Here is a 24870-nt window from a genome sequence, read left to right on the forward strand (position 1 = left end):
ACAAGTGGCACTTCGGAAGCCACGGCGCTCTGTGAGCACGCAATCGACGATTAGGGTCAGCACCTCCCTTGTGTACATTACAGAAAAGCACGCATTCGGACCCCAGCACACGTCAGGATTTTTGAACACGCAAATATGAAATGCCATTCTGAACAGCATCCCCACCGACAAGGAAGAGAGGAAAGGAGTCCTCAGCTGTCTCGTCCACGACAAGGATGGATCTTGGGCTTTGGACTCTGAAGCACTTTTCTCTCTTCAGACAATGCCCTAATCAAACAATTATGAAGTCCTCGGAAGCCTGCCACACCCCTTTGATTCAACTGTGCTTCACAAAATATTCAGATAAAGCCTCAACAAACCAAATAAACACCGAAGCAGGAAATGCAACCCAGAATGCCTGATTCTGTGCCCTACCAGGGCCTGAAGGGCTGTGTCCCCTGAACATTTAATCAAACAAAAATCTACTGTAATTCCATTGCACCCTTTGCACTTAAGCAACGCTAGTTCAGTCTCTGACATTTTGATTTTTCACAGCAGATGGAAGCCAAAAAAAAAAAAAAAAAAAACTTGCTCGGGTCACAAACATGTGTGTCCAGTGGAGATTTCAATTCTCCAACCAACCTTACGCAACATCCAGCAAACAAACAAACAAAAAGGTTATATTCTGTTACTCACTATTACTCCAGGATTTCAGTAAATATTTGATACTGATCTCAAAGAAGCCCGAATCCTGCTGGCTGGCCATGTCTGCAGCATACAAAGGAGCTTCTAGGAGTGGAAGCTGCTGGAGGAGCAGGTACCGGGCGTGGAGATGTGCCCGTCACAGGTTAGCGCTGTAAGCCAGGGGTCAGGAGCCGAGTGGCAGGCTCTGCAGATCCAAGTCATTTAAAGGACACCGAGGAGCGCAACAGAGATGCTCGGCCGCTCCTCCTCCTCCTCTGGGGCCAGGACTTGCTTCTTATTTGCTGGGTGCTGAGCTCCCCGCAGCCCTCAGAGGCGGTGGCCACTGCTGCTTTCATTTCTGGGCTGCCATAACCAGAAATGCCTGCCGCCGGCTGCCCGCATGCTCTGCTCAGCCAGGTACAGTGCCACGGAAGTCCCCACCTGAACTGGGATCCGCTTTCTCCTGGGAGGGAGGGTTTCTTGGCTGGCCTCCCGGACGGACGCGGTGCGGGCGGGCGGCCTCGCTGCCCACACAGCCGCCACCGCTGGGGCCCAGGGATGGGCTGGGAGCGCCGCCCCCTGCCCCAGTCTCAACCTGAGCCACTGCTCGCCTGGTCTCCGCCTGGGCTGGAGGAGGAATTTCCTGACTCCTATGTATTCAAAAAAGCTTCTGGGAGCAGCCCGGGGCTGCTCTGGCTGCTACTTCCCCTGGCGTCTGGCCCCGAAACACACACGACTGCAGCGCGCTGCGGTAGGCTAAGCTGCACCCTGCATCTAGCTGCAGCTTCGCTCTGAAAAGCCCCATCCAGCAGCTCCGCTGCAGTGTAGAAACTGGATCACCAGCAGACAGCTGTGTGCCTCCCCCTCCTAGAAATGCAGTCTTTGGAGGGGCACCCCAGAGGAACAGTGAGTGCCCAGTGCTTGGTCTGCTGGGTTACAGAATGGCACGGACTCCACCACCGAGCTGTTTTCTCCAACGTCTCCTTTTTAAGAATCACGGAGCCCAGTGACACTTATTTTATTTGTGAGCGGGAGGATAAGGACCAGGAGCACGGGATTGCATGCTGCACAATAGCTTTTCACTGCCTGAATTCCTGCTACCAGGTGTCCTGATTTCCCTTCGCTTTGTTTCACGTTATCATGTAGCTTGACAAGGGGATTCAAGAAGAGTATTGTATTTTCATCATGACAGGCTGTGTTTGAGCAGGTGGGATCTGACCAACCACCTGCTAAACCACAGGATCCTTCCCCTCTCCATGACATTTATGATGAATGTTTTCTGAAAAAATTAATAAGCCATGTTAATAATTATTTAACATAACAGATGTTGGGCAAACCACCTTCCCCCATCCCCACCCCTGAACCAACATACAAACAGGACTTCCGAGATTCACCGATTGCTTGCAAAAAGGAAGAGAAAGAGTAGAATGTGCTTATTTTAAGACAGAGAATTGAAAAAATTGCAACATGAAATAGAACTTTTGCACTCTTTCCTGAAATGTCCTCACTTTATGGATATAAAGCACTTTTTTTTTTTTTTTGACAGGCATAGTGGACAGTGAGAGAGAGAGAGAGAGACAGAGAGAAAGGTCTTCCTTTGCCGTTGGTTCACCCTCCAATGGCTGCTGCGGTCGGTGCACCGCACAGATCCAAAGCCCAGAGCCAGGTGCCCCTCCTGGTCTCCCATGGGGTGCAGGGCCCAAGGATTTGGGCCGTCCTCCACTGCACTCCCTGGCCACAGCAGAGAGCTGGCCTGGAAGAGGGGCAACCGGGACAGAATCCAGCGCCCCGACCGGGACTAGAACCCGGTGTGCCGGCGCCGCAAGGCAGAGGATTAGCCTAGTGAGCCGCGGCGCCGGCCCGGAATTCTTTTAATAATGTACCCATCCCTGAGTTGGGGGCTCATTTTCTTTCATCACCTGTACTTTGAACACATGGCTTCTGGGTGAAACAGAACCCAAAGATTTTACATGAGATGAAAGCCGCACAACACCTTGGAATTAACAACCACGTTGGTGCTCAGGTTCTACCTGACACCAGCCCTTACAAGCTTTGTGACTTAAGGCAAGCTATCCGCCCTGCTGAACCTTACTTTTCTCATCTGTAGAATGGCAGTAATACAGAGAGAGTTCAAAAAGTTGGTGGAGGGCTGGTGCTGTGTGGTGTTGCAGGTAAAATCCCTACCTGTGATGCCCGCATCCCTAATCCCAGCTGCTCCACTTCCCATCCAGCTCCCTGCTAATGAGCCAGGGACAGCAGCCAAGTGTTTGGGCCCTTGCACCCACATGGCAGACCCAGAGGAAGCTCCTGGCTCCTGGCTTCCGCCTGTCTCAACCCTGGCCATTGTGGCCATCTGGGGAGTGAACCAGTGGATGGAAGATCTCTCACTGTCTCTCCCTCTCTCTCTGTAACTCCAACTTTCACAATAAATAAATAAATATTAAAAAAAAAAGTTGGTGGAAAATAGAATTTAAAGATAAAGTTATATGGGTGTAAAACATTTCTGAAATCCAGGCAAATTTTTTTCATAATACACATTTCCATGACCTTTCTGAGAGCTGTACCTGTTTCCTCAGTTGCTGGAACCAGTAAATGAATAATGTATGGAAACTGCTCACTGCACATAGTAAACTCTTCATTACATCTTAGCTGTATCAGTCTTTACTATTCTGAACCCTTAGTGACTCCACACAACCGAATGTTAAGTGAAGTGCATTTGTGTACCATTTATGGCACTAAGATGTGTATTTTGAACACAATGCTAACTCCTTGGGAATAGCAAGTTAGAGACATATACAATCAGCTGCAAATAAGCAAGGATGTTATTCAATGTTGCTACTCAAACATACAGAGATTCTCTGCCGACTTCACAAATGAGACTTCGACTGGCTTTAAAGATGTTTAAATACTAGTGTAAACATACTAACTTGCTAGAATGCCCCGTGCATTTCAAAGGAAGCTGTCAGAAAAATGTAAATGCAACATAGAAGGGGATGTCTTTCCTAGCATGGAGTTCTCCCTGTGAAGAGTAAATGGGCGACCAGGAGCCCAGTCTGTCAGAACCTGAAACCTGCCTGGTGTCTGCCTCCTTTCTCATTGGAGCACCTTTAAAGAGAGCACAGATTGTCAAAGAACAGAAAAGGCCTTTTGTTTTGCTGAAAGGCCTGCAAATCAAATAGAATGACACCTGCTGCAAGCTGGGATAAAACACTTATCCTTTTGTCTCCTCTCTCTCTGGGGGGCTTAGGAAAAATTTTAGTCCGAATAGGAACTAGGATTGAGGGACTTTGAAATGCTGGTACAAGAATAAAACCTGAATCTGATTCTGGCTTCAGCTGCCACTTAAAATGACCTAAAGCTTTCACACCTGGAAACATGAGGGATCTTCCCTTAAAGATTTCTAAGGACATACAATGACTCTTCAATATAGGATATTAAATATAGGATATTAAATATTTAATATAGGATATAGGCGTAGAATTAGGGGCTGAGAAAAAGAACACAGGAATTGCTGCAGAATTTAAGTGGAAGGCCTCAGAAAATGGTACTAAGTGGACAAGACTCAGAAAGTAGTAGCCTAAGACAAGTCATAACAATAACACCTCCATTTATGGAATAATAATAATCTTGTGCTAAGCATGCATTTTAACATATTTAATCTGCTCTTTAAGCCTACAAAGTACTATTAGCCCCATTTTACAGGTAGGAAAATGGAGGTTCTAAGAGGCATAAAATAAGCTCAAAGTCTTTCACCTGGTAAAATTTAAGTATAATAAATTTTAGAACCTGAGTGATTTATCCTAACTCACACGAGTTTTTAAAAATCATAAGCCAGGTGAGAATCACGGGAACCAAGTTCTTTGGAGAAAGTTCAGGAAGAGACACTCAGGCCCTCCTGATCAACAGCAGAGATGCTTCCCATCTCCCCGGCTCACAGACTCCCTGCCCTCCTGCCCCGATTTATCCTGGGCGAGGAACTGTTCTCTGGGGCTGGCAGCCCCACCCCGAGGAAACGTATAAACTTATTTTCAGTCAATCTGATGCCCTATGCAGGCTGTGGTCTCCGCGAGGGAGCCTAGCGTGGCATGGAGGTGGGGCGAGTAAGGATGAAAATCTAGCCTGAACTTCTCTTTCCAAGTTATGAAGGGGGATGGTCTCAGTGTGTGGACCTCCCGCTGAGGGGCTGCATCAGCCCAGCCCAGGACTCCCTATGCAGAAGGGTGCCTATTCGTGGTTAAGACACCCAATGGGGTAGTGAGAGTCCCAGGTGGTGCAAGAGGCAATCCGCAGAGTACAATGTTTCAAGAAGGCAGTGACCAAGTGGTGGCCATTGTCCCAGCTTGCAGAGCAGCTGAATTGGATGAAGGTGGCAGAGGGTGCACCGACTGTATCTCACAGGCTGTGGCCTTTACCTCAGTTCTGACTACAGCCACATGTCCCAGCACTCCCTCCAGAAGAGCTGTTTTCCTTAGTGCTGTATCCCTACAGCTCCCAGCACACGGTATGTGTGATGAACACACATTGAGTGAGAAAGTGAATGACCAGACTTGTCATGCCTGCCTACTGTTATTTGCAGCCTGTGGGAAAAAACGTGCAATAGACATGCAATTGGTTTGTGTTTTCATTCATAGTTCACTTACACTTTCCTAGCATTTTAGACTATTTTTTCAAGACTGAAATGTGTGATGTAAAAAAAAATGTGAAAACAAAGCAAGGCATACCATCTGGACGCTTGCCAACATCGAGAGCCATTACCTAATGATTTTAAAGCGCCTGATTGATTGGGTTAGGATTAGAGTCCGCCTCCTGTCCCTATGAGCAGAGCATGTGAGTATATATGTGTGATTACTGTCATAGAGTGACGTGCACATTCACGCACAGAACGTTAGGCGGAAGAGAGATGCTTTGCTAGCATCCTAAAGAGACAAAAGAAACTCACCTAATGTAGGAAAAAAATTGCTTTATCAATCTTTGATCAGTAGGTTCAAATTTCAAAGAAGCATTAAATATATGATATTCCCATTAGTATGCATTGTGTCTTAAGAGGAATTGCTCCAAATTAAGTTTTTTTCTGGATTGAGTTAAAAGACAGCAGCTGAGATCAATGGTGACAAGTAAGGAGAAAGGGTTTCATTTTTCTTTAAGCAGTAGAACGATTAGGAGGCCTGTCAGAGAAAACCTAAAGGAGCAAGTGTCAAGATAAATAACAAACTTCTCTTTTGACCTACTTTAGATGCACAATTCGGGCTGACCTAGCCCATTCTAAGAAACAGAAGAGAAAAATAAGACACAATGCCACACAATGTTCCTGTTGTAAGCCTACAGTGCAATAATCATTCCCTTAAGATAATCCAGCCCCCATGCACAAATCTCCACAATAAAGGATTCTGCAGGTTTTGAAAACACTGACTCCACTACTGTTCACTACAAATGTATTTTTCAATGAACTGAAAGACATTTACATTTTCTGAATATAACAAAAGTTCATTAGGCAGAGCTCATTGTTGCACAGATTTGGACATAAACAAGCTAAAAACCCATGGCTCCTAAAATGATTTTCATTAAAAAATAGCAACAGAACCCAATTTTTCTTCCCTGCTTAGCTCCTTGGCCAAGGAGGTTTGTAAAGAACTGAGGGCCAGAACAAAAGCAGTGGATGCTGGTCTAGTGCAAGGGAAAGACCTTGTAGGATGTAAGTAGGAGAAGAAAATAAATGACACTGAGAAGCAGGGGAGGGGGAAGGAGAGCCCGGAATCCACCTGCTTGCTGCCCGGCACACGGAGGCCCCTCCCTAGGCCTGCCATCATCCAAGGCGTTGTTCTGAGTCTAGACATTGAACGAGCTCTCCACCTTGGAAGTAGAAACCCTGGGCGAGGCTGTATCACAGAGGAGCTGCATGGACAAAGCTGAACAGAGGGGCACACTTGCTGATGCTTCTCTAAAACTGGCAATGAGATATCATTAGAACAAGCCTGAATGAGGGCACCAGTTAATCCAGGCCTCCACCCTGGCCAAATGAAAACTGAGCTTCTCCCCTGATCCTGCTCCGCACAACTGAACAATGACTCCAAGACCTAATAGTCAGAGGGTATTAATCAGAAGGGGAGTGATATTGCCTCCCACTGTCAAGTCCCTGCTCTCTCATTTAGAAGCCAAGGTGTTGGCACAGTTGTCAGCCATCCGGTGGTCGCCTCGATTTCCTTGTCTGTGGAGTAGTGCTTATCACACAGGTGTCCTGCAAGGATTAGCTGAACACCAAAGGCACATGACAACTGTTAAGGAGCAGATCTACAGCAAGTAATGGATGCAGGATATACAACAGAATGTTCTTCTAACTCCACAGTCAGGGTAGTAAATGCAGGAGAGGGACCCTGTCCTTCACAGGGAGATTCATCCCAGCCACCCAGGTCGGCAGCCAAGGAGAAGGTGGACCTGTCAGCCAGCTGAAGTTTTACAAAGGTAAAGATCAAAAGCCCAAATAGGCACACCTGTGACTTTTAGTGGCCAGGGTAAACCTCCATCTGAGTAGAGATTCTGTTTAGCTTAGTAGCAGTTTAAATTTACCTAATCCAGCCTTCTCATGGACTTCTCAAAGTAGGGCTTACATATTTGGGTATTACTAACCTAGAGTTAAAAGGAGATAATGTGGTCTGTATGTTTTTGAAAAAAAAAAAAAAGAAAGAAAGAAAGAAAGAAAGAAAGAAAGAAAGAGAAAAGATTTGGCCTTAATTTCTAAGAACAAAGGCATGGCACACTTTCTATTTTATAAAGTATTTATGCACATATATGCAAAGAAAAAATATGGGAGGTTTGCCCCATGGCTTCTTATCACGGAAGCACACAACACCACTGATAACTTTGCTATCCGATTTTGAAATACTACTGGCAACCCAAGAAATTTTTTACACTCAAATTCAAATAAGGACAATAGAAAGACACTACATAGAAAATGCATATTATGAAAAAATGCATGGATTTTAAAATCTTTTGCATCAAAATAAACGTTTTAATTCTATTTTTCCATACACTTTTGGAATTATCCTTTTTTATTATTTTTTTTGACAGGCAGAGTGGACAGTGAGAGAGAGAGAGACAGAGAGAAAGGTCTTCCTTTGCCGTTGGTTCAACCTCCAATGGCCACCGCGGCCGGCATACCGTGCTGATCCGAAGGCAGGAGCCAGGTGCTTCTCCTGGTCTCCCATGGGGTGCAGGGCCCAAGCACTTGGGCCATCCTCCACTGCACTCCCGGGCCAGAGCAGAGAGCTGGCCTGGAAGAGGGGCAACCGGGACAGAATCCAGCACCCCGACCGGGACTAGAACCCGGTGTGCCGGTGCCGCAAGGCGGAGGATTAGCCTATTGAGCCACAGCGCCGGCCTGGAATTATCCTTTTTTTAAAAGATTTATTTTATTTGTTTGAAAGAGTTACAGAGAAAGGTAGAGACAGAGAGAAAGGTCTTCCATCCGCTGGTTCACTCCCAAGATGGCCGCAACAGCCAGAGCTGCGCCGATCCAAAGCCAGGAGCCAGCAGCTTTTTCTGGGTCTCCCACATGGGTGCAGGGGCCCAAGGACTTGGGCCTTCTTCTACTGCTTTCCCAGGCCATAGCAGAGAGCTGGATCGGAAGAGGAGCACCCGGGACTAGAACCAGCACCCATATGGGATACCAGCACTTCAGGCCAGGGCTTTAACCCGCTGTGCCACAGCGCCAGCCCTGGAATTATCCTTATAAAAGTAACTTTAACAGTAGCTAACTGTTAATATGAATACATGATTATAAAATATTATGTCCTTTCTGAAGAAGAAAAATGATATTTTCTTTGTATATTTTTATTTACCAAAAATAAAAGAAACTGCTTAACATGATAAATAGCAATTATGTTTATATTAATTGATATCACCCTTTCCCAAATACTATTTGCTATCTAAAGGAGAGCTAAGAAAGAGCTGGTTCTTCCTCAAATGAATGACAGTCCAATAAAACAAACAAAAAAGACAATCTCATAGCTGCAGTAAAAATCCTTGTGCAGCAAGATGTTTCTATAATTTGATGATAAATATTAAATACCTCCCTAAGGCTAGGAGTGAATGTTCCCGCTGATGTCCCCAATTTCATGCACAAAGATAAACATTAGAGTTTAAGTCATAAAGGAGCAGATCAACTTTTCCACAAAGGTACATTTCGATGTACAGTTAATGAAATCTGTAATTTTGAGGCCAGTGTAATGGCGTGGTGGGTTAAGCTGCTGCTTGCGATGCTGGTTGCCCATATGAGCGTCGGTTCAAATTCCAGATGCTCCACTTCTAATCCAGCTCCCTAGTAATGTGCCAGGGAAAGCAACAGAAGATGGTCCTGCCACCCATGTGGGAGACCCAGATGGAGTTCCAGGATCCTGGCTTTGGCCTGGCCTAGCTCCAGCCATTGAGGCCATCTGGGGAGAGAACCAGCAGATGGAAGATCTCTCTCTCTCTCTCTTTCTCTCTCTGTAGCTCCCTCTCTCTCCATAATTCTGCCTTTCAAATAAATAATCTTTTAAAAAAGAAACCTATTTCAAAATCAATAAAGTCATAAAATTTGAAATTTTGATTATTCATTTATATTGCTACTTAAATTTTATTTGCACTTTTTTTCCTTCTAGTTATAATTGCATATTTACAGTTGTAAGTACAGTTATAAGCACCAAAAAAGGTTGGGGGTTTGAGAATTAGGAAACTGTTAATTTGGTTTCTTATTGTGACCCGAAGACCATGACCTTGGTCCAATTATTTCTCTACTTTGGAAGACACTGCTGCTCATCCCCAAGCTGCCTCTCTGGGTGAGCCTTGATTTTCCACACATGGGGGGACCATGGCACGAGAAAAGCAGAATACCAGGTCACACATCACTGTATGTAAGTTTTTGCCTTACGTTATGGACTTTGTTGGCAACTGATCGGCTTTCTCAGTTATGTCTGGATTACACTGGAGTCAAGAGTGTAATGACAGCACACACCGGCTACGCGGCAGGAGAAGATGACCAAAACTGAAAAATAATTGGGGATTAGAAGGCGATAAATCGATATGAAATGATCAAGTCGTCTGCTGTGAACTTAATGAGGCAGCATCAAAGTGCTTTGTTCAGCTTAGAGGAAAACAGCAAGCACACATCTAGACAAGACCAGGGACAGACCACAGCCGGAAGCCAGTGCATTGTCTCCGAGAGGAAGCACCATGGAACCGGAGGATTCAAGGCGGAGACAGCATCCCTTCCCTTGGAACCGCAGCTTTAACGAGTGTCTACCTCGCTGTGCATCACGGATCGCACCTTCAAGTCTGCAGAATGCCTGTCTGTTCCCGGAGCCTCCTGGGCACGGAGAGTCCCTGGGGCCTGCTGTGGTCCACCCCCGACGCCAGTGCAGCAGAGGCACATCCATCACCTTCCCCACCCCGAGACATGTAAGAAGGGGCAACTGTGCCGGCGCCAGTGTATTTTGGAGGACAGAGAGAGTCTTGCAGGGCGTTTGTTTGGAAAGGCTGAGAAATCGCAGACAGGCGGGCTTTGTGCAGGAGGGTGGGGTGGCAGGCCCGTGGCCGGGCAGCCCCGCCACACACTCAGCGCGGGAGTCAGAGCGAGGGGCAGAGTAATGATCTTTGCAGATCGTCAGGCTGAGTGAGGTCACTCTGAGACGCCCAAGGAAATGGAGGGGGCGGGGGAGGGTCATGAATGTGACCTTCTGTGCTGGCCATGGAGAAATCCAAGCCCACAGTTTTGGGTGAACCCCTGCCCCATGGGGTTCTGGCTACAGTGATCCACTTTTGCATTTGACCTATTTCTCTCCTCACGTAGAAGGGGCACGTACGTGATGCTACCCTACCCGCTCTTTACATAAAGTCGGTTCATGATCTCAAAGGAAATGATGGGGCTGAAAGGGTTTTTGTATACCCGGGGGCTCTGCTCCCAGTTGCGTGGGGCTCCATCAGAATCTGACAAATAAGAGGGTGGGTGGTCCCTTCTGGGCTCTTCTCCCTTGAAGACCAACCCTTTTCCAGCCTGCTGGGCTCCCTGCTCCTGGTGCAGGGACATGCACAGGGGTGTCCTGCCATCTAAGTGGCCACTCACCAGCTCCAGGAATGTGCTGGTGGTTTGCCTGGTCTCAGCCATTGGTCACTCCCACCTCTCGGCGTAAAGACAGGATGGGTGGCAACCGGTGCTGGCTCACTACTCCGCCCTCCCTCCAGACTTATTTTCCACCTTTTTGCTCCCCAAGGGAGCTTTCCCCTTTTTCTTATACTTTGGAATTATGTTGAAAACTCTCCTTTGCCTATGAATTCTTACGTCCCAGACTTCTCACATACAGAATTAAAGTCTGCATCCACTGAAACACGGGGTAGCTGAAGAGGAAGGCAAAGGGCCAGGGATGGCCTTCTTTTGGACTTTTGAATGAAAGGCAAGCTGACACAGCGTTTCTCAGAGTGAGGAATGGATCAATCAAAAGGCTGTGGGCACTGAACACGGCTGCTGCCTCCTCTGGCTTTAGCTCCTCTGTGGCACACAAGCACACTGAGACTGAACGGGTCTCACAGGTAGAGCAAGGCAGAATGATGATCATAACAGGGCTGGGGGTTACACTGGTTATGGTTCAGAGCTAGGACTGGAACTCAGCACTAACTCTAGGCTGATGTCCAACAAAATGCAATGGGAGCCACACATTTAAGAAATTAAAAATCAACAGGTGACATTGACTTTGGTAACATATTTTGTTTAACCTGTGGGCTGAAGTCATCTCAACATGTAATAAATATGAAAGCTAATGAGATGTTTAATATTCCTTTTGCACTAAAACTAAAAATACACACACTAAATGTGGTGTGTGTATTACAGCACATCTACAAGTGCACAGTGTGGCCCAGTGTTGTGGCGCAGTGGGTTAAGCTGCAGCTTGGAACACACCAGTATCTCATATCATAGTGCAGGTTCAAGTTCTGGCTGCTCTGCTTCCAATCCAGCTTCCTGCTAATGCACCTGGGAAGGCCACAGATGATGGCTCAAGTGCTTGAGTCCCTGACACCCAAGTGAGAAGCCAGAATGGCGTCCTTGGCTCTTGGCTATGACCTGGCCCAGACTTGGCTGTTGTGGTCATTTGGGGAATAAACTAGTGGGTGGCAGATCTCTCTCCCCCATGCTCTCACTCTGGCTTTTGCTCTTTGAAATAAACACATAAACAAATATTGAGAAGTGCACAATAACTTCCAGTGGCTAGTGGCTTCTTTACTGGACAGTGTAGCACTAGAGGGTTTCTGACTGGTTTTGTGCCATGGGCTCTTCTGGGAGTCTGGTGAAGCCCATGAGTGCCTTCTCAGAATAATGTGTCTATGTGAATAAAATGGGACACATAAGATTATAAAGAACAGCAATTATTTTGAAAGGCAGTTATTAAATTATTTTTTACAGACAGACCCCAAATTGTGGTATTGCATATGCCTGTTTTCTTTAACACCGCATTAAATAACATGATCCAGAGGTGGGTGGGTATATACTGAGCATAAGAATCCATCAGTACAGCTAAAACAACTGTAATGTGTTGAAAATACCCATGACTGACTTCTATTGGTAGCAAGGTCACAGACACTGCGAATACTACTGTAGTTTGAAGAAAACACTACATTCTGGTTAAAGGTTAGCAGAAGGTAAAATGTGCTACTTCCTATCTAAGTTAATGGACCTCCCAGTCCTACCTACGGGCTCACTCCAGAGCATGTGCCTAAATCACAAATTACTATCTGTCTCCCAAGACACCAGCTACCCTTCAGGGGGGTTCACAGCTTCCAGGAATGCTTGAAGATCATCACGAGTTTTGTTTATATACTTATTATTGGAGAAGCAGGGAGACAGGAGCAGGGTGTAGAAGAGGGGATGGAAGAGAGAGAGAGAGACAGCGAGTTCCCATCTACTGGTTCATTCCCCAAATGCCTGCAAATGCTGGGACTGCATCAGGTCTAAGCTAGGAGCTTGAACTCAGTCCTGGTGTCCTACACGGGTGGCAGGAACCCATCACGAGCCAGTACCTGCTGCCTTTCTGAGAACGCATTAGCAGGAAGCTGGAGTCAGGAGCTGTCTGGTTATAGGAGAAGAGACTTGTGCTCATAGAGGATCTGCTTAATGGTTAAGGAGTTTTACATTTTAAAATGTGTTTGGAACTAGAAGAAAGTAGTGGTTGCACGACACTGGACATGCTATGAAGTGTCACTTAAAAATGATTAATTACATGCCGTTTCATCTCAGTAAATGATTATGTCTTTCAAGTTTGAACACCTTTGCTCTGAAAGGCTTATCCCCGGGTTCTTTCCCTTGGCCCTCTGCTCTCTTGCAGTGTGGCTACACTGCCACCTGCTGGTGAAATCTGGACTCCAAGACTGGAGAGGCCTGACTGCAGGAGGCTGAGGAAGTAGGCAGCCCTGCACGGGAGCCAGGCCCAGCCATACCTGGATATCTACTTCATCAGGGTCTAGAGCCTGCACCAGGATAACCGTCAGCCACTTTGAACTTGGGGCAGGAAAGAGGGATGTTTTCCATTCTCAGCTGTCAGTCCTGAAATGGTTCTCAAAACTCATTGAATCTTACTGGTTCACTTACCTGTCTGTCAAGTGGGAACAAGATTCCTATCTGCAGTAGCAGAAGGATTAATAGGAGGCTAAGACATGCATCTAACGCAGGCAAATAGGCACACAATGACAGTTCCTTTCCTCGCCTTCCTGATTCCTGCAGGTGCTTGGCATGAATCTATGAACCCCAAAGAAGACAACCCGTACCTCCAAAGTGCCCCCCAGTTTCAGACTGCTGTTGAAAGAAAGAAAAAGGCGGTAGGATTTCTGGAGAAAAATGATTTCCTAGTCTGGAATGAAAACAAAAAGGAGAAAAGAGAGCAAGGCTCAGGACACACAGGGAAGAAACTGCATATAACCTGAAGCCAGAAGACAAAAGCAGCAAGGGCCAGACGAGTTCCAGGTGTACAGCCGGGGTGGGAAGAGAGGAGGAACCGGAAGACCTCACAGACAGTCTAGTTATTGCCACAAATACTGCCTGCAGGGGGTGGGGGTGGGCAGGGAGGGCGGGGAGTGAGCAGAGAAAGAGCAGAGAACGCCAAGAAACGCATGGCATAGTATTTGCATATTTTTGTAAGTGGGCTTGCATGAAAGGTTCCAATTTCCTAACATGTTCTGCAAAAATGGGATGGAAGGGAGACTGAACGGTGAGATACAGTAATCAAAAATCACCAAAAAAAAAAAAAAAAGACACAAAAGTCATCACGAATTTTTCAAATATGAGGCCTGAAGGTACAAGCAACTGAAGGGGCAAATACGGAAGGAAGGAGGGAGGGAGAGAGCATGAAACTCATCTGAAATAAAACAGGCAGCCAGATGCCCGGAGCAGAAAGCACTTGCTCCCATGTCACAGCAGCAAGGAGCTGGGGGAAATTGTAAAGAGTGGTACGCTGGCATTTGGAGTAGCACAGGAAACAAAATTAAAACCTCATCCTTATATATAGCAGTCTCTCCTTATCTCTAGGGGAAAAGTTCCAAGACTCCCGGGGGATGCCTGAAGCCCAGGCAAGGATGGAACCCTGTAGGTTAATTGAATATAAGGCCTGCGATTCTGTGTCGGCTCACTTGATAGCACAGCTGGCCTCTGAGTGAGTACAGGACAGGGAGCGTATGCAGTGCAGCCACGCTGGACATAGGCAGGATGGCGCAGGATGGCGCAGGATGGCAAGGAGATTGCATCAAGCGACTCAGAACAGTATGTAATTTTAAACATGCAGGCTTCTCATTTCTGGAATTTCCTATTTAATAGTTTTGGCCCGTGGTTGATTGTGGAAGCTGCAGGAAATGCAACTGTGGATGAGGGGGTGGAGTGGGGGCACTGCTGTGCTTTTAAGAATGTCGACAGGACCCAGGGGGCAGCAGGTGAGCAGGGTACAGGGCAGCAGCCTCCCCACCAGGTCTTCCCTGCTCTCTGAAACAGCCTCGTCTGCCTTGGCCACGGCACAGCCTCGCTGCCTCCCTCCACGGGGCGCCTTCGCCTCCTAGATGGCACCAGCCAGCCACGCTCCCACGCTCCCAGGTTTTCTGCCACTGCATCCACATCTCCTGATGCCCGGTTCTCCTTTCCCAGGGACCTCAGCCACATCAGTCTCTTGCATCGTAACCCGTTCCTTCCTAGCACGTACCTTCAGTACCTCTCATCTTCCAAGCAAGTAATAAGCAAAACAAACCCCTCCTCTTCTCCCACCTTTCCTGCTGGCTGCCACTGTACCACCCTGACTGCCTTTACACGGGGCCCTCAGTTCCTCTCCCAGCCCCCGCCCTTTTGTTCCTTCCAAGCTGGATTCTGGGCCACGTTCCTGCCTAGGGGGCCTTAGCCTGCCCTGAGCCAGTGGGCCTATCTCAGTCCTTCCATGGCATCTCAGTGGCATCAGACACAGCTAAATCACACTTTCCTCTCCAGGCTCCTCCCTCTGCTGCACCCCGGACCTCACACTTCCTGTTTCCAGGGTTTGGAGGGTCGGTGTGGCTGCCACTCCCAATCTCCTCCGTTGCCTCTTGCACTCTCCCCACCTCCTCTTCTCCAGGTGCCTGGTCTCTTGCACCTGAGGGTCTTGGCAGTGCTGCTCCACCCGCTTGGAGGCCCTTCTCCCTTCTCTTCCCTTGGCCCAGCCCTACTTCCCCTTCCACCAATCTAAGTATTACCTCTTCAGAGGCAGCCTCCCTGGGCTCAATCCAGAACCACGGTTAAAAATTTCTTCTTGCTACATTTCCTTTTCTTTGATGGCTCATAGCACATTTTGCACTTTTGCACTTAATTTTGTAATTATTTTTCAATATGCTTTTCTGCCTATCAGTTTCTCTAAGTTGACTGCATGTTTATCTTCGTCACTATTTTACTCCATGATCCGAGTCTACAAGTGAACACAGCACACAGAGCACGTGGGGGCACTCAGGAAATCATTAGTGGATGAACAGTGATGCAGGTAAACGAATGAATGGGCAAACACAGAGAACTCTGAAAAGTTTGTGAAAAACAGAATTGAACGATCAGTTTATTTGGGTGTAAAAATGTGGAAAGCTATGCAATGAGGGGGTCTTTTTTTTTTTTTTTGACAGGCAGAGTGGACAGTGAGAGAGAGACAGAGAGAAAGGTCTTCCTTTGCCGTTGGTTCACCCTCCAATGGCCGCCGCGGCCAGCGCGCTGCGGCTGGCGCACCGCGCTGATCCAATGGCAGGAGCCAGGAGCCAGGTGCTTTTCCTGGTCTCCCATGGGGTGCAGGGCCCAAGCACCTGGGCCATCCTCCACTGCACACCCTGGCCATAGCAGAGAGCTGGCCTAGAAGAGGGGCAACCAGGACAGAATCTGGCGCCCCAACCGGGACTAGAACCCGGTGTGCCGGCGCCGCTAGGCAGAGGATTAGCCTAGTGAGCCGCGGCGCCGGCCTGCAATGAGGGGGTCTTTAAAAAATTCTTGGGAAAATGTGTATTATGAAAGGACTGTGCATGAATGTCAAAGTTTTACATCAAAGTAATCTTTTAAGGTTTAGTTATTTTATTTGAAAGTCAGCATTACAGAGATGGGAGCTGGGGAGAACTATTTTTCATATACTAGTTCACTCCCCAAATGGCCACAATAGCCAGGTCTGGGCCAGGCCAAAGCCAGGAGCCATGAACTCCATCCAGGTGTCCCATGTGGGTGACAGGGCCCCAAGCACTTGGGTCACTATTGTGTTCCCAGGCACATTAGCAGGGAGCTGGATTGGAAGTGGAGCAGCCAGTGCTCTGACATGGATGCTGGCACTGCAAGTGGCTTCCTACCCCATGATCCCACAACACCAGTACCTCCAAGAGCTTGTTGAAGTCCCCTGTATTCTCCCCCATGGCAAGGCGTCAGAGCAAGGCACTGACATCAGCCTGGATCCCGCAGGGCTTTAATCTCCATGCAAAAGCTGGTCCTATTTTTTCAGATGTCTGTTTGAACAAAGTCCTGTTTGGAGCCAGAGAAGCATGATGGGAAATAAGCAGGAAGCCAAGGGGGGAGAAGAGCCAAGGAAAGGAAGATGGAAGCAAACGCTGCTGCTGTTCTCAGTATCTGACTTTTTATTTTCCCAACAGTCTCTGGCCACACCAGGGGCAGATGGGGCTCCTCCCCTGCCGTGTGCTGTAGGCCTAGAAACTGCAGAAGCTGTGCACGGGCGAGACAGGCAGTGCATGAGAGGTGTGGGGAACGGCAGGAAGCTCTGAAGACACAGTGAGAATCCCGTAGAGCTGGGAGGGGCGCATTGTGTCAGGCAGGCAGTAAAATTCATGCACGATGTAGGTAGAACTTTCTAGCCTAAACTGTAAGGAACACATCCCGGATCCCCACCGGGAGAGAACTGGATGCACTACAAGGCTGTGTCCTTTTACATGCCCCCAAATACCTGAGTAACAGATGGATGCCCCTACATTCATTCATCATGAGACAGAGAGCTGGGTGTCCATCTGTTACTCGTTGCATGTTAAAGGAGACACTTCTCATGGGAATGATTTCACACCCATGTGAAAGAAGCAGAATCAAGGCAGGGCTTTGCTTCTACTAAAGACTGCTTGCCGGCGCCGCGGCTCACTAGGCTAATCCTCCGCCTAGAGGCACCGGCACACCGGGTTCTAGTCCTGGTTGGGGCGCCAGATTCTGTCCCGGTTGCCCCCTTCCAGGCCAGCTCTCTGCTGTGGCCAGGGAGTACAGTGGAGGATGGCCCAAGTGCTTGGGCCCTGCACTCCATGGGAGACCAGGAGAAGCACCCGGCTCCTGCCTTCGGATCAGCGAGGTGCGCCGGCCGCGGCGGCCATTGGAGGGTGAACCAACGGCAAAGGAAGACCTTTCTCTCTGTCTCTCTCTCTCTCACTGTCCACTCTGCCTGTCAAAAAAAAAAAAAAAAAAAAAAAAGACTGCTTGCATCAAAGCCATCACAGCTCTCAAACGATCCTGAAACTTTGTCTTCTTAGGAAGAATGGGAGGTATGGGAAAGTCCCAGGACAGGTGTCTACAGAGGACTGAACTGCAATGGGAAAATTTGGACTTTTGTGTCCTTCAAGCCAACACTGTTGAGAGCCTGGGGACTTGGCTGTTGATAAAGGGTCGAGGGTATTCCTGCCTTGCTGCTCCTGGTCAATCAGGTTGGCAGAACCAGCTTTACAGATGTGGTAGCATCTCATAAAACAGCACACAAGACTTCTGTGTCATGTTTACATATTTAACTCGCTCTCCCCCTCACAGCCAAATTTCTTAAAAACTATCCTTTCTGTCTCCCTTTCTCAGCCTCACACATCCTCCAACATACGGCCCCTGCATCTCACTGCAAACAAGTGAGTGTGTCACGACCGCCGATGCCTAAACCCGAGGAAACTTCCGGTGCTCCCCTTATTTGGTCTCTTGGCAGCCTCTGGCATCGTTGGCGACGGCTTCCTTTGGGCATTTTCCTTTTATGTTCTCCTCCTGCCTCTGTGACCGCTTGGTCTCATGGTTTTAAGGGCTCCTCCTCTGCCCATCCCTGTAATGGGAAGAGTAACCCAGAGTTCCACAACGAATGAAGTTTTCCTGCCCATACGTACACTTGCCTAGGATGTCTGTTGGAAAACCCAGACCACCAGGATTGTCTGATATTTCTCAAATTGTTTCTCCAGTTCAGATGAGGCACTCCACTTCCATGCGTTACCTCTCTATATTGGATTGCCCATCCTGACCCAGATTCTCCTTAAGTACCTGAAATCCAACAAGTCTAAATCTGAGCTCATCACGTTCCTTCCTTAGTTCCTACTTTCTTCTCTGTTGCCCTAATGATATCACCATTTACTAAGTTACTCAAGTTGGAAATTCAATAATCTCCTTTTTTTTTTTTTCATTCCCCATATCCAAAGACTCAGCAAGCCCTGTTAATTCTACCTCTGAAACAATTCTTGCATCTGTCTTCTGTCTCCATTCCCACCATCACGGTCTTAATGGAGGTACTTGTAAGTCTTCACCTGGCCCAATGCGACAGTCCAATGTTCTCTCAGTCTTCCATGTCCTCCGTGTGGCTGCCATAGTGTTCAAGGGTTCTCCTCACTCTTGGGAAAAAGCCAACCTTTGACTGTCACACAAGACCTCTTCCTACTTGTCTAATCTCCTGCGAGCCCGTGCTTCAGCTGTAGAAAACTGCTCTCGCCACTGAACTTTAAGCTCCTGGAAAGAAGTGGAAGGCCGTGCCCCTCGTTTCTGCATTACTGGCATCTAGCTTAGTGCCTGGCACATAGATTCTAAAACATGCTTATTGAATAAATACATTGAAATTTAAGATGAGGTTTATCTTTGTAGGTGAGCCCAGAAGCAATGGGTATGATAGTATTCTGTTTATTAAATATATAAAATATATTGTCTTGCTATCCATCTACCAAGTGATTTTGTGTAGAAATTTCTAGAAATAATAGAAAAGAGATTCATTACTTGCTTAATACAAACTAAGGGCTAAAAATCAGATGACAGTGTGGAATATCTTGTTCCAATTAAAATATCTGAGTGATGCTAGAGATTAGTGTTGAAATCTCTTACTGCAGAATTTCCTTAAATGACAAATGCTTAGGCTTCAGAAGAGTGAGCAGATGCAGGTCTGAACCTTACAGTCCATGAACCTTACAGTGCTCTGCAGACACCTGCCCATGACAAGGCATAGTTCTCCTGTAATATTCTTACCTAGTGATGGTTCACAAAGCAGTAGCTCTAACCAAGAAACGCCACTGTGTCTTTTTTTTTTTTTTAATTTATTTGAAAGGCAGAGCTACATAGAGGCAGAGGCACAGGGAGAAAGAGAGAAAGAGAGAAAGAGAGAGAGAGAGAGAGAGAGATAGAGATAGAGAAAGTCTTTCATCCACTGGTTCACTCCCCAGATGTCCACAACGGCCGGAGCTGGGCTGATCCAAAGTCAAGAGCCAAGAGCCAGGAGCTCTCTTGGGGTTTCCCACATGGGTGCAGGGGCCCAAGCACTTGGGCATCTTCCACTGCTTTCCCATGCCATAGCAGAGAGCTGGATCAGAAGCGGAGCAGCCAGGTCTTGAACCAGCGCCCATAAGGGATGCCAGCACTTCAGGTGGTCGCTTAACCCGCTATGCCTCAGTGCCAGACCCACCACATCGTCTTAGTCTGAGGCTTTCTTTTTCCAAAAAGGAGCTATTTAATACACCTTGTGCTATGGTTTGGAGGGTTTCAGTTTGTCCTCTGAAAGTTCATGAACTGGAATCTTGGTTCCCAGTGAGCTATTTAATACACCTTGTGCTATGGTTTGGAGGGTTTCAGTTTGTCCTCTGAAAGTTCATGAACTGGAATCTTGGTTCCCAGTGAGGCCAAGTTGGAAGGTGGTGGAGTACTTCAGAGGTACGGCCCAGGGGCACATGGAAGGTCACTGGAGCACTGTCTTCAAAAGGGACCAATGCTGTTCTCATGGGACCCCGCCAAGCTCCCGTGGGAATGGATCCTTGAAAGAACAAGCCTGGCCCCTGCCTCCTTCTGGCTTCCTGTCTGATCACGTGACCTCTCATGCACGCACTTCTGTGACCGCGACGCCATGCACACAAGGTCCGCACCGGAGGCTACACAGGTGCGGCAGCTTGAGCTTGGAGTTCAGCCTCCCGAACCGAGCGGAACCTCTTTCCTCTGTGTATTACTCAGCCTCGGGTTTTATTCTACAGCAGCTGACACTGGACTAGTACAAGAGCACTTCAACCGGAGGACGGAAGATCTCGCTGCCTCTGCCTTTCTGTAACTCTTTCAAATAAATAAATAAATAAATCTTTTAAAATAAAGTTTCTGGAAAATGGAATTAAAGATAAGATTATTTTGGTGAGAATTTTTGAAGCCCATGCATACTTTTTCCATAATTATACATCTTCCATGAACCTCCTAAAGTTTCCCCTGTTTGTATGGATTTTAAATTTTTTTTCCACCAAAGGAAACACCTTTTAATTCCATTTTCCATGAACCTTTTGAAGTGTCCTAATACAGTTTCTTTTCTTTTTTTTTTTTTTTTTTTGACAGGCAGAGTGGACAGTGAGAGAGAGAGAGAGACAGAGAGAAAGGTCTTCCTTTTTGCCGTTGGTTCATCCTCCAATGGCCGCTGCGGCTGACGCGCTGTGGCCGGCGCATCACGCTGATCTGATGGAAGGAGCAAGGTGCTTCTCCTGGTCTCCCATGCAGGTGCAGGGCCCAAGCACTTGGGCCATCCTCCACTGCACTCCCTGGCCACAGCAGAGAGCTGGCCTGGAAGGGGGCAACCGGGACAGAATCCGGCGTCCTGACCGGGACTAGAACCTGGTATGCCGGCGCTGCAAGGCGGAGGATTAGCCTAGTGAGCCGCGGCGCCGGCCCCTAATACACTTTCAAATCACATGAAGGTCCTGCTTACAATGTCTTTGAATTTGACACAGGAAAATAATCGGAGGCATTTAAATACAAACTACTTAAAGGAGGCTCCAAACGTGGTTCTTGTTTTTGCAAACCTTTTGTTCAGGACCAACTAAAGTTTTGTCGATCCGAGTCTAAGCGCAAAGCAGTGATACTTGTATTCAGTTGCTCTGGATGAACACTGCTCCCGAAGCCCACGTGTGTGGTGCTCCCTGTAGTAACCTGCAGGCTGGCAGACGGCCACGGTCATGCTGGGACTGCACAGGCTGAGCCACGCTTGCCTTGCACAGCGTCACCTACACCTGATCTCCTCACTCAATCTGCCCCTTAGGGTCTGACCTAAGCGAACACTTGGAAGCAGAGCAGTGCTTGCTTGGTAACTGAAAAAATTCTCAAGGTTTCTCAGGATGCAGAGTGCCCACAGCGGAGCAAGTGGAGCCCAGGGCAGGCCAACTATGCCTGAAAAAGAAGACTGGCATCAGGAAGTAAAAAACAGCAGCCTATGTTTTGCTTATGTAACCACCTGCCACCCATGGGATAGCCCCTGAAGTAGGGAAATGTGGGTGTAGGGGAAATCCGTAAAGAATTAGAGTGCTTATTCCAATTTCAAGCCACTCTGGCCTGGAGCCAACCCTGATGCTTTCTATGGAGGATGAAAATATGGCACTTGTAGGACTGATTGCTAATAACAGATTGCACAATGTACCACAAAAGTGTTCTCCGTCAGGCAGACTACTCTCACACCTACACTCAGGCATAAACATGGATGTTTCAACTTCTTTCCTAGTTTTATAAAGCAATCGTGTGTGTGTGTGTGTGTGTGTGTGTGTGTAGATACCCTTCTCCCCCACCCAGATACATATCGATACAAACCCTGGGATTCATTCCTTATCCAATCAAGAACACAGATTTAGGAGCGAGTGCTTAGCCTAGTGGTTCAGATGCCCGCGGTCCACCTGCCAGTGCCTGAGTTTGATTCTTGGTTTTGCCTCCTGATTCCAGCTTCCTGCCAACGCAGACCTGGGGAGCAGTGCTGATGGCTCAAATGGTTGCATCTCTGCCACCCCTGTGGGAGACCTGGATTCAGTTCCCTGCTCCTGGCTTCGGCCTGGCCCAGATACAAGATCTACAAGCATAAGGGTTATGTCTGTTTTATTCTCTGCTTGGGACAATGCCTGGCATGTGACAGATGCTCAAGAAGCACTGAATGAATGAATGAATGAACACATCTGCTTGCAGTTTCACTTACTCTGTGTCTATGGTGTAATGCAAAGTGACAAACGGGCGTGTAAATTGGTGTTAAATAACATCCACGTTAACCAGTGCTCACAATAGCACCTCTCTGCTCCAGGACCTTGGCAAGCTACGGCAAATGCTAAATCAAAGGTCAGGTCTGAAAGTCTCTGCAAACATTTCTCTGTCGCACCTGCTCTCTCAAGGTAGCCTCCGGATGGGTAACCTTGCAACAGTCAAGGCTAACGTGCCATGCACTCAATCCTGAGGTTTCTGAATCTGATGACAGCACCCCCATCCCAGCTGGAATGAGTCAGCTCAGTGGACTGGCAGCTGGAAGAAGGCAGGTGTCTCCCCATCCAAACCCGGGATGTGACGGCAGAGGACCCTCATGAGGACTGTCTTGTGGGGGAACAGGTTGAGCCAGGGCAGCAAGTGCAGACCTGGTTGTTGGAGCCAAAGGTGCTCAGAGTAAAAAGAGGGGGCACCCTGCAGTTAGTCTGGGTGAAGTTCCGGCCTTGGACCCACACTGCTTCTGGTTTCTAGAGTGACCTTGTGTGGGCAGGTGCCCATTTAAAATGGACATTGCCTTGAGCCCTGGCACTGACAAACACAAGCCTTCTGTTTTGCCAGTGGTGCTCTTTCCGGTTAGATTGAAAACAACTTTCATGTCCCCCAGGATGAGCAAGACACTTTAAATGGATTTGACCTTTAAGAGTCATCAGGCAGACAACTTGAAAGGCCCTTTGTGATTAAATGTGGCACAACCAGAGGAACATTTAAGACTCAGGCTAGTGATACAGAAACCTTAGCAGTGGGCAGCTGTAATCCTGCTAATATTTCTAATTAGAGTCCCACTTTATCCTGTATTTGATCAGGAGACCTTTAGCTGTATAACTAATGGATACGACTGTTGGTGCTACTCTGACCTGCTGGATGTTTCAATTAATGAGCTGGATGAAGGCACATGTGTCACATTTATCACATTTGGGAGTAAATCGAAGGTGAGAGGGAATTAATAAATGGGAGCTAAAATCCTGCCTATAAATGGTTGGGACAGGCCTGGAATAATGGGCCAAAATTTAAGAAGTAATATTTTATCTCAGGATAAGAGTCAAACCATAATTTGAACCCTTTCCTTCTCCCCAAAAATACTTATCAAAAGTGTAACGCCTCCTGCCCCTTTCACATGCATTCATTTTAAACAACACATATCACAATTTATGGCTTATTTGCTGTTCACATATTTATCGATAGTCTCTACTGATATATTTTAAGCTGCAAAAGAGGGAGCAACCCTGTGGAATACCCAGTGGCATGTGGCAGGGGCTCCAGACTCATTTACTAAATGCATAACTGAATGATCAAACAAAGCATGCAAAGAGCGAGGGACAAGAGCTATAAACAACAAGCAAATCCCCAGAGGTCAATTTCACTTATAGACATTAAGGTTATTTTTTTGTACTCCACAAATTAGCTACCCAAATTAGAGAAAATGTGCAATATTTGTCTTTTGGGGTCTGTCTCATTTCACTAAGCAGATTATCAAGTAAATTAAAAATTTGTTATTGCAAAAATTAAAAAAGAAAAAAGGAGAGGAAGGAGGAGGGAGAGAGGGAGGGAGGGAAGTATCATTATATGCTTAGAACTGCATCTATTAAGTACAAGAAATCTGTTGTTTGTATTAATTTAAAAATGTTTTTTTAAAAAATGGAGAGAGGGACAGCACGAATAAAATCAAAGTTGTCAAAAGCTGGAATTTCTCATTGGCTGGGAGCTCAGCATCACTTAGCAAAGGTAGCCTGGACATCCAGGCCCCGGGCTGGGACTGTCCCACCAGGCTCCTTCCATGGAGTTGTCCTCTCACTTCTGTGTGTTCCACCTGAACCAGAGATGTGTCTTAAGGGTTGAATGGTGCTCTCCAAATTCCCAACTCGAAGTCCTAACCTCTAGAATGCAGAATGCCACTGTATTTGGGGATAAGGTTCACAGAGAGGTAATTAAGTTTACATTAGGTCATCAGAGTAGACCCCAATTCAGTCGGACTGGTGGCTCTATTAGAACAGGAGACTGGCACAGACCACAGAGGGAGCCCACGTGAAGACACAGGGAGAGGACAGCCAATTACAAGCCGAAGAGAGAGCCTCGGACAGAGCCAACCTTGCTCACACCTTGATCTTGGACGTCCAGTTGTCAGAACTATGAGGAAATAAATGTTGCTTAAGCTGCTAGTCTGGTGCTCTGCCACAGCCACCCTAGCAAATACATCTGAGTAACTCCTTAAGTAGGAGTGTACAGTTTGAAAATGAGGCAACTTGGGGCTGGCGCTCTGGCGCAGCGGGTTAAAGCCCTGGCCTGAAGTGCCGGCATCCCACATGGGCACCGGTTCTAGTCCCGGTTGCTCCTCTTCTGATACAGCTCTCTGCTATGGCCTGGGAAAGCAGTGGAAGATGGCCCAAGTCCTTGGGCCCCTGCACCCATGTGGGAGACCTGGAGGAAGCTCCTGGCTCCTGGCTTTGAATTGGCGCAGCTCTGGC

General features: G+C 47.4%; 1 protein-coding gene and 1 long non-coding RNA gene across 5 annotated transcripts in view; one reads left to right on the forward strand and one right to left on the reverse strand.

Moving 5' to 3' along the window:
• FRY (FRY microtubule binding protein) overlaps window positions 1-24870 on the reverse strand; it is a 499640-nt gene that overhangs the window by 278304 nt on the left and 196466 nt on the right. For 2 of the 4 annotated variants that reach the window (XM_002720581.6, XM_051831816.3), the window contains exon 1: window positions 676-1395. The exons of the other annotated variants lie outside the window; for them this stretch is intronic. In XM_002720581.6, coding sequence (XP_002720627.3) covers window positions 676-745 — 70 coding nt within the window. In that variant the 5' untranslated portion in view covers window positions 746-1395. Of the gene's footprint in view, window positions 1-675; window positions 1396-24870 lie in introns of those variants that run through there. 4 annotated transcript variants of the gene reach the window in all.
• Window positions 949-23909, forward strand: LOC138843832 (uncharacterized). Its single transcript, XR_011378856.2, has 2 exons — window positions 949-1080; window positions 22103-23909. It is a non-coding gene; the product is annotated as an uncharacterized LOC138843832 (long non-coding RNA).

This window comes from Oryctolagus cuniculus, chromosome 9 (assembly GCF_051225735.1).
Source record: "Oryctolagus cuniculus isolate XC-2025 breed Fujian yellow rabbit chromosome 9, ASM5122573v1, whole genome shotgun sequence".
NCBI classification, from domain to species: Eukaryota; Metazoa; Chordata; class Mammalia; order Lagomorpha; family Leporidae; genus Oryctolagus; species Oryctolagus cuniculus.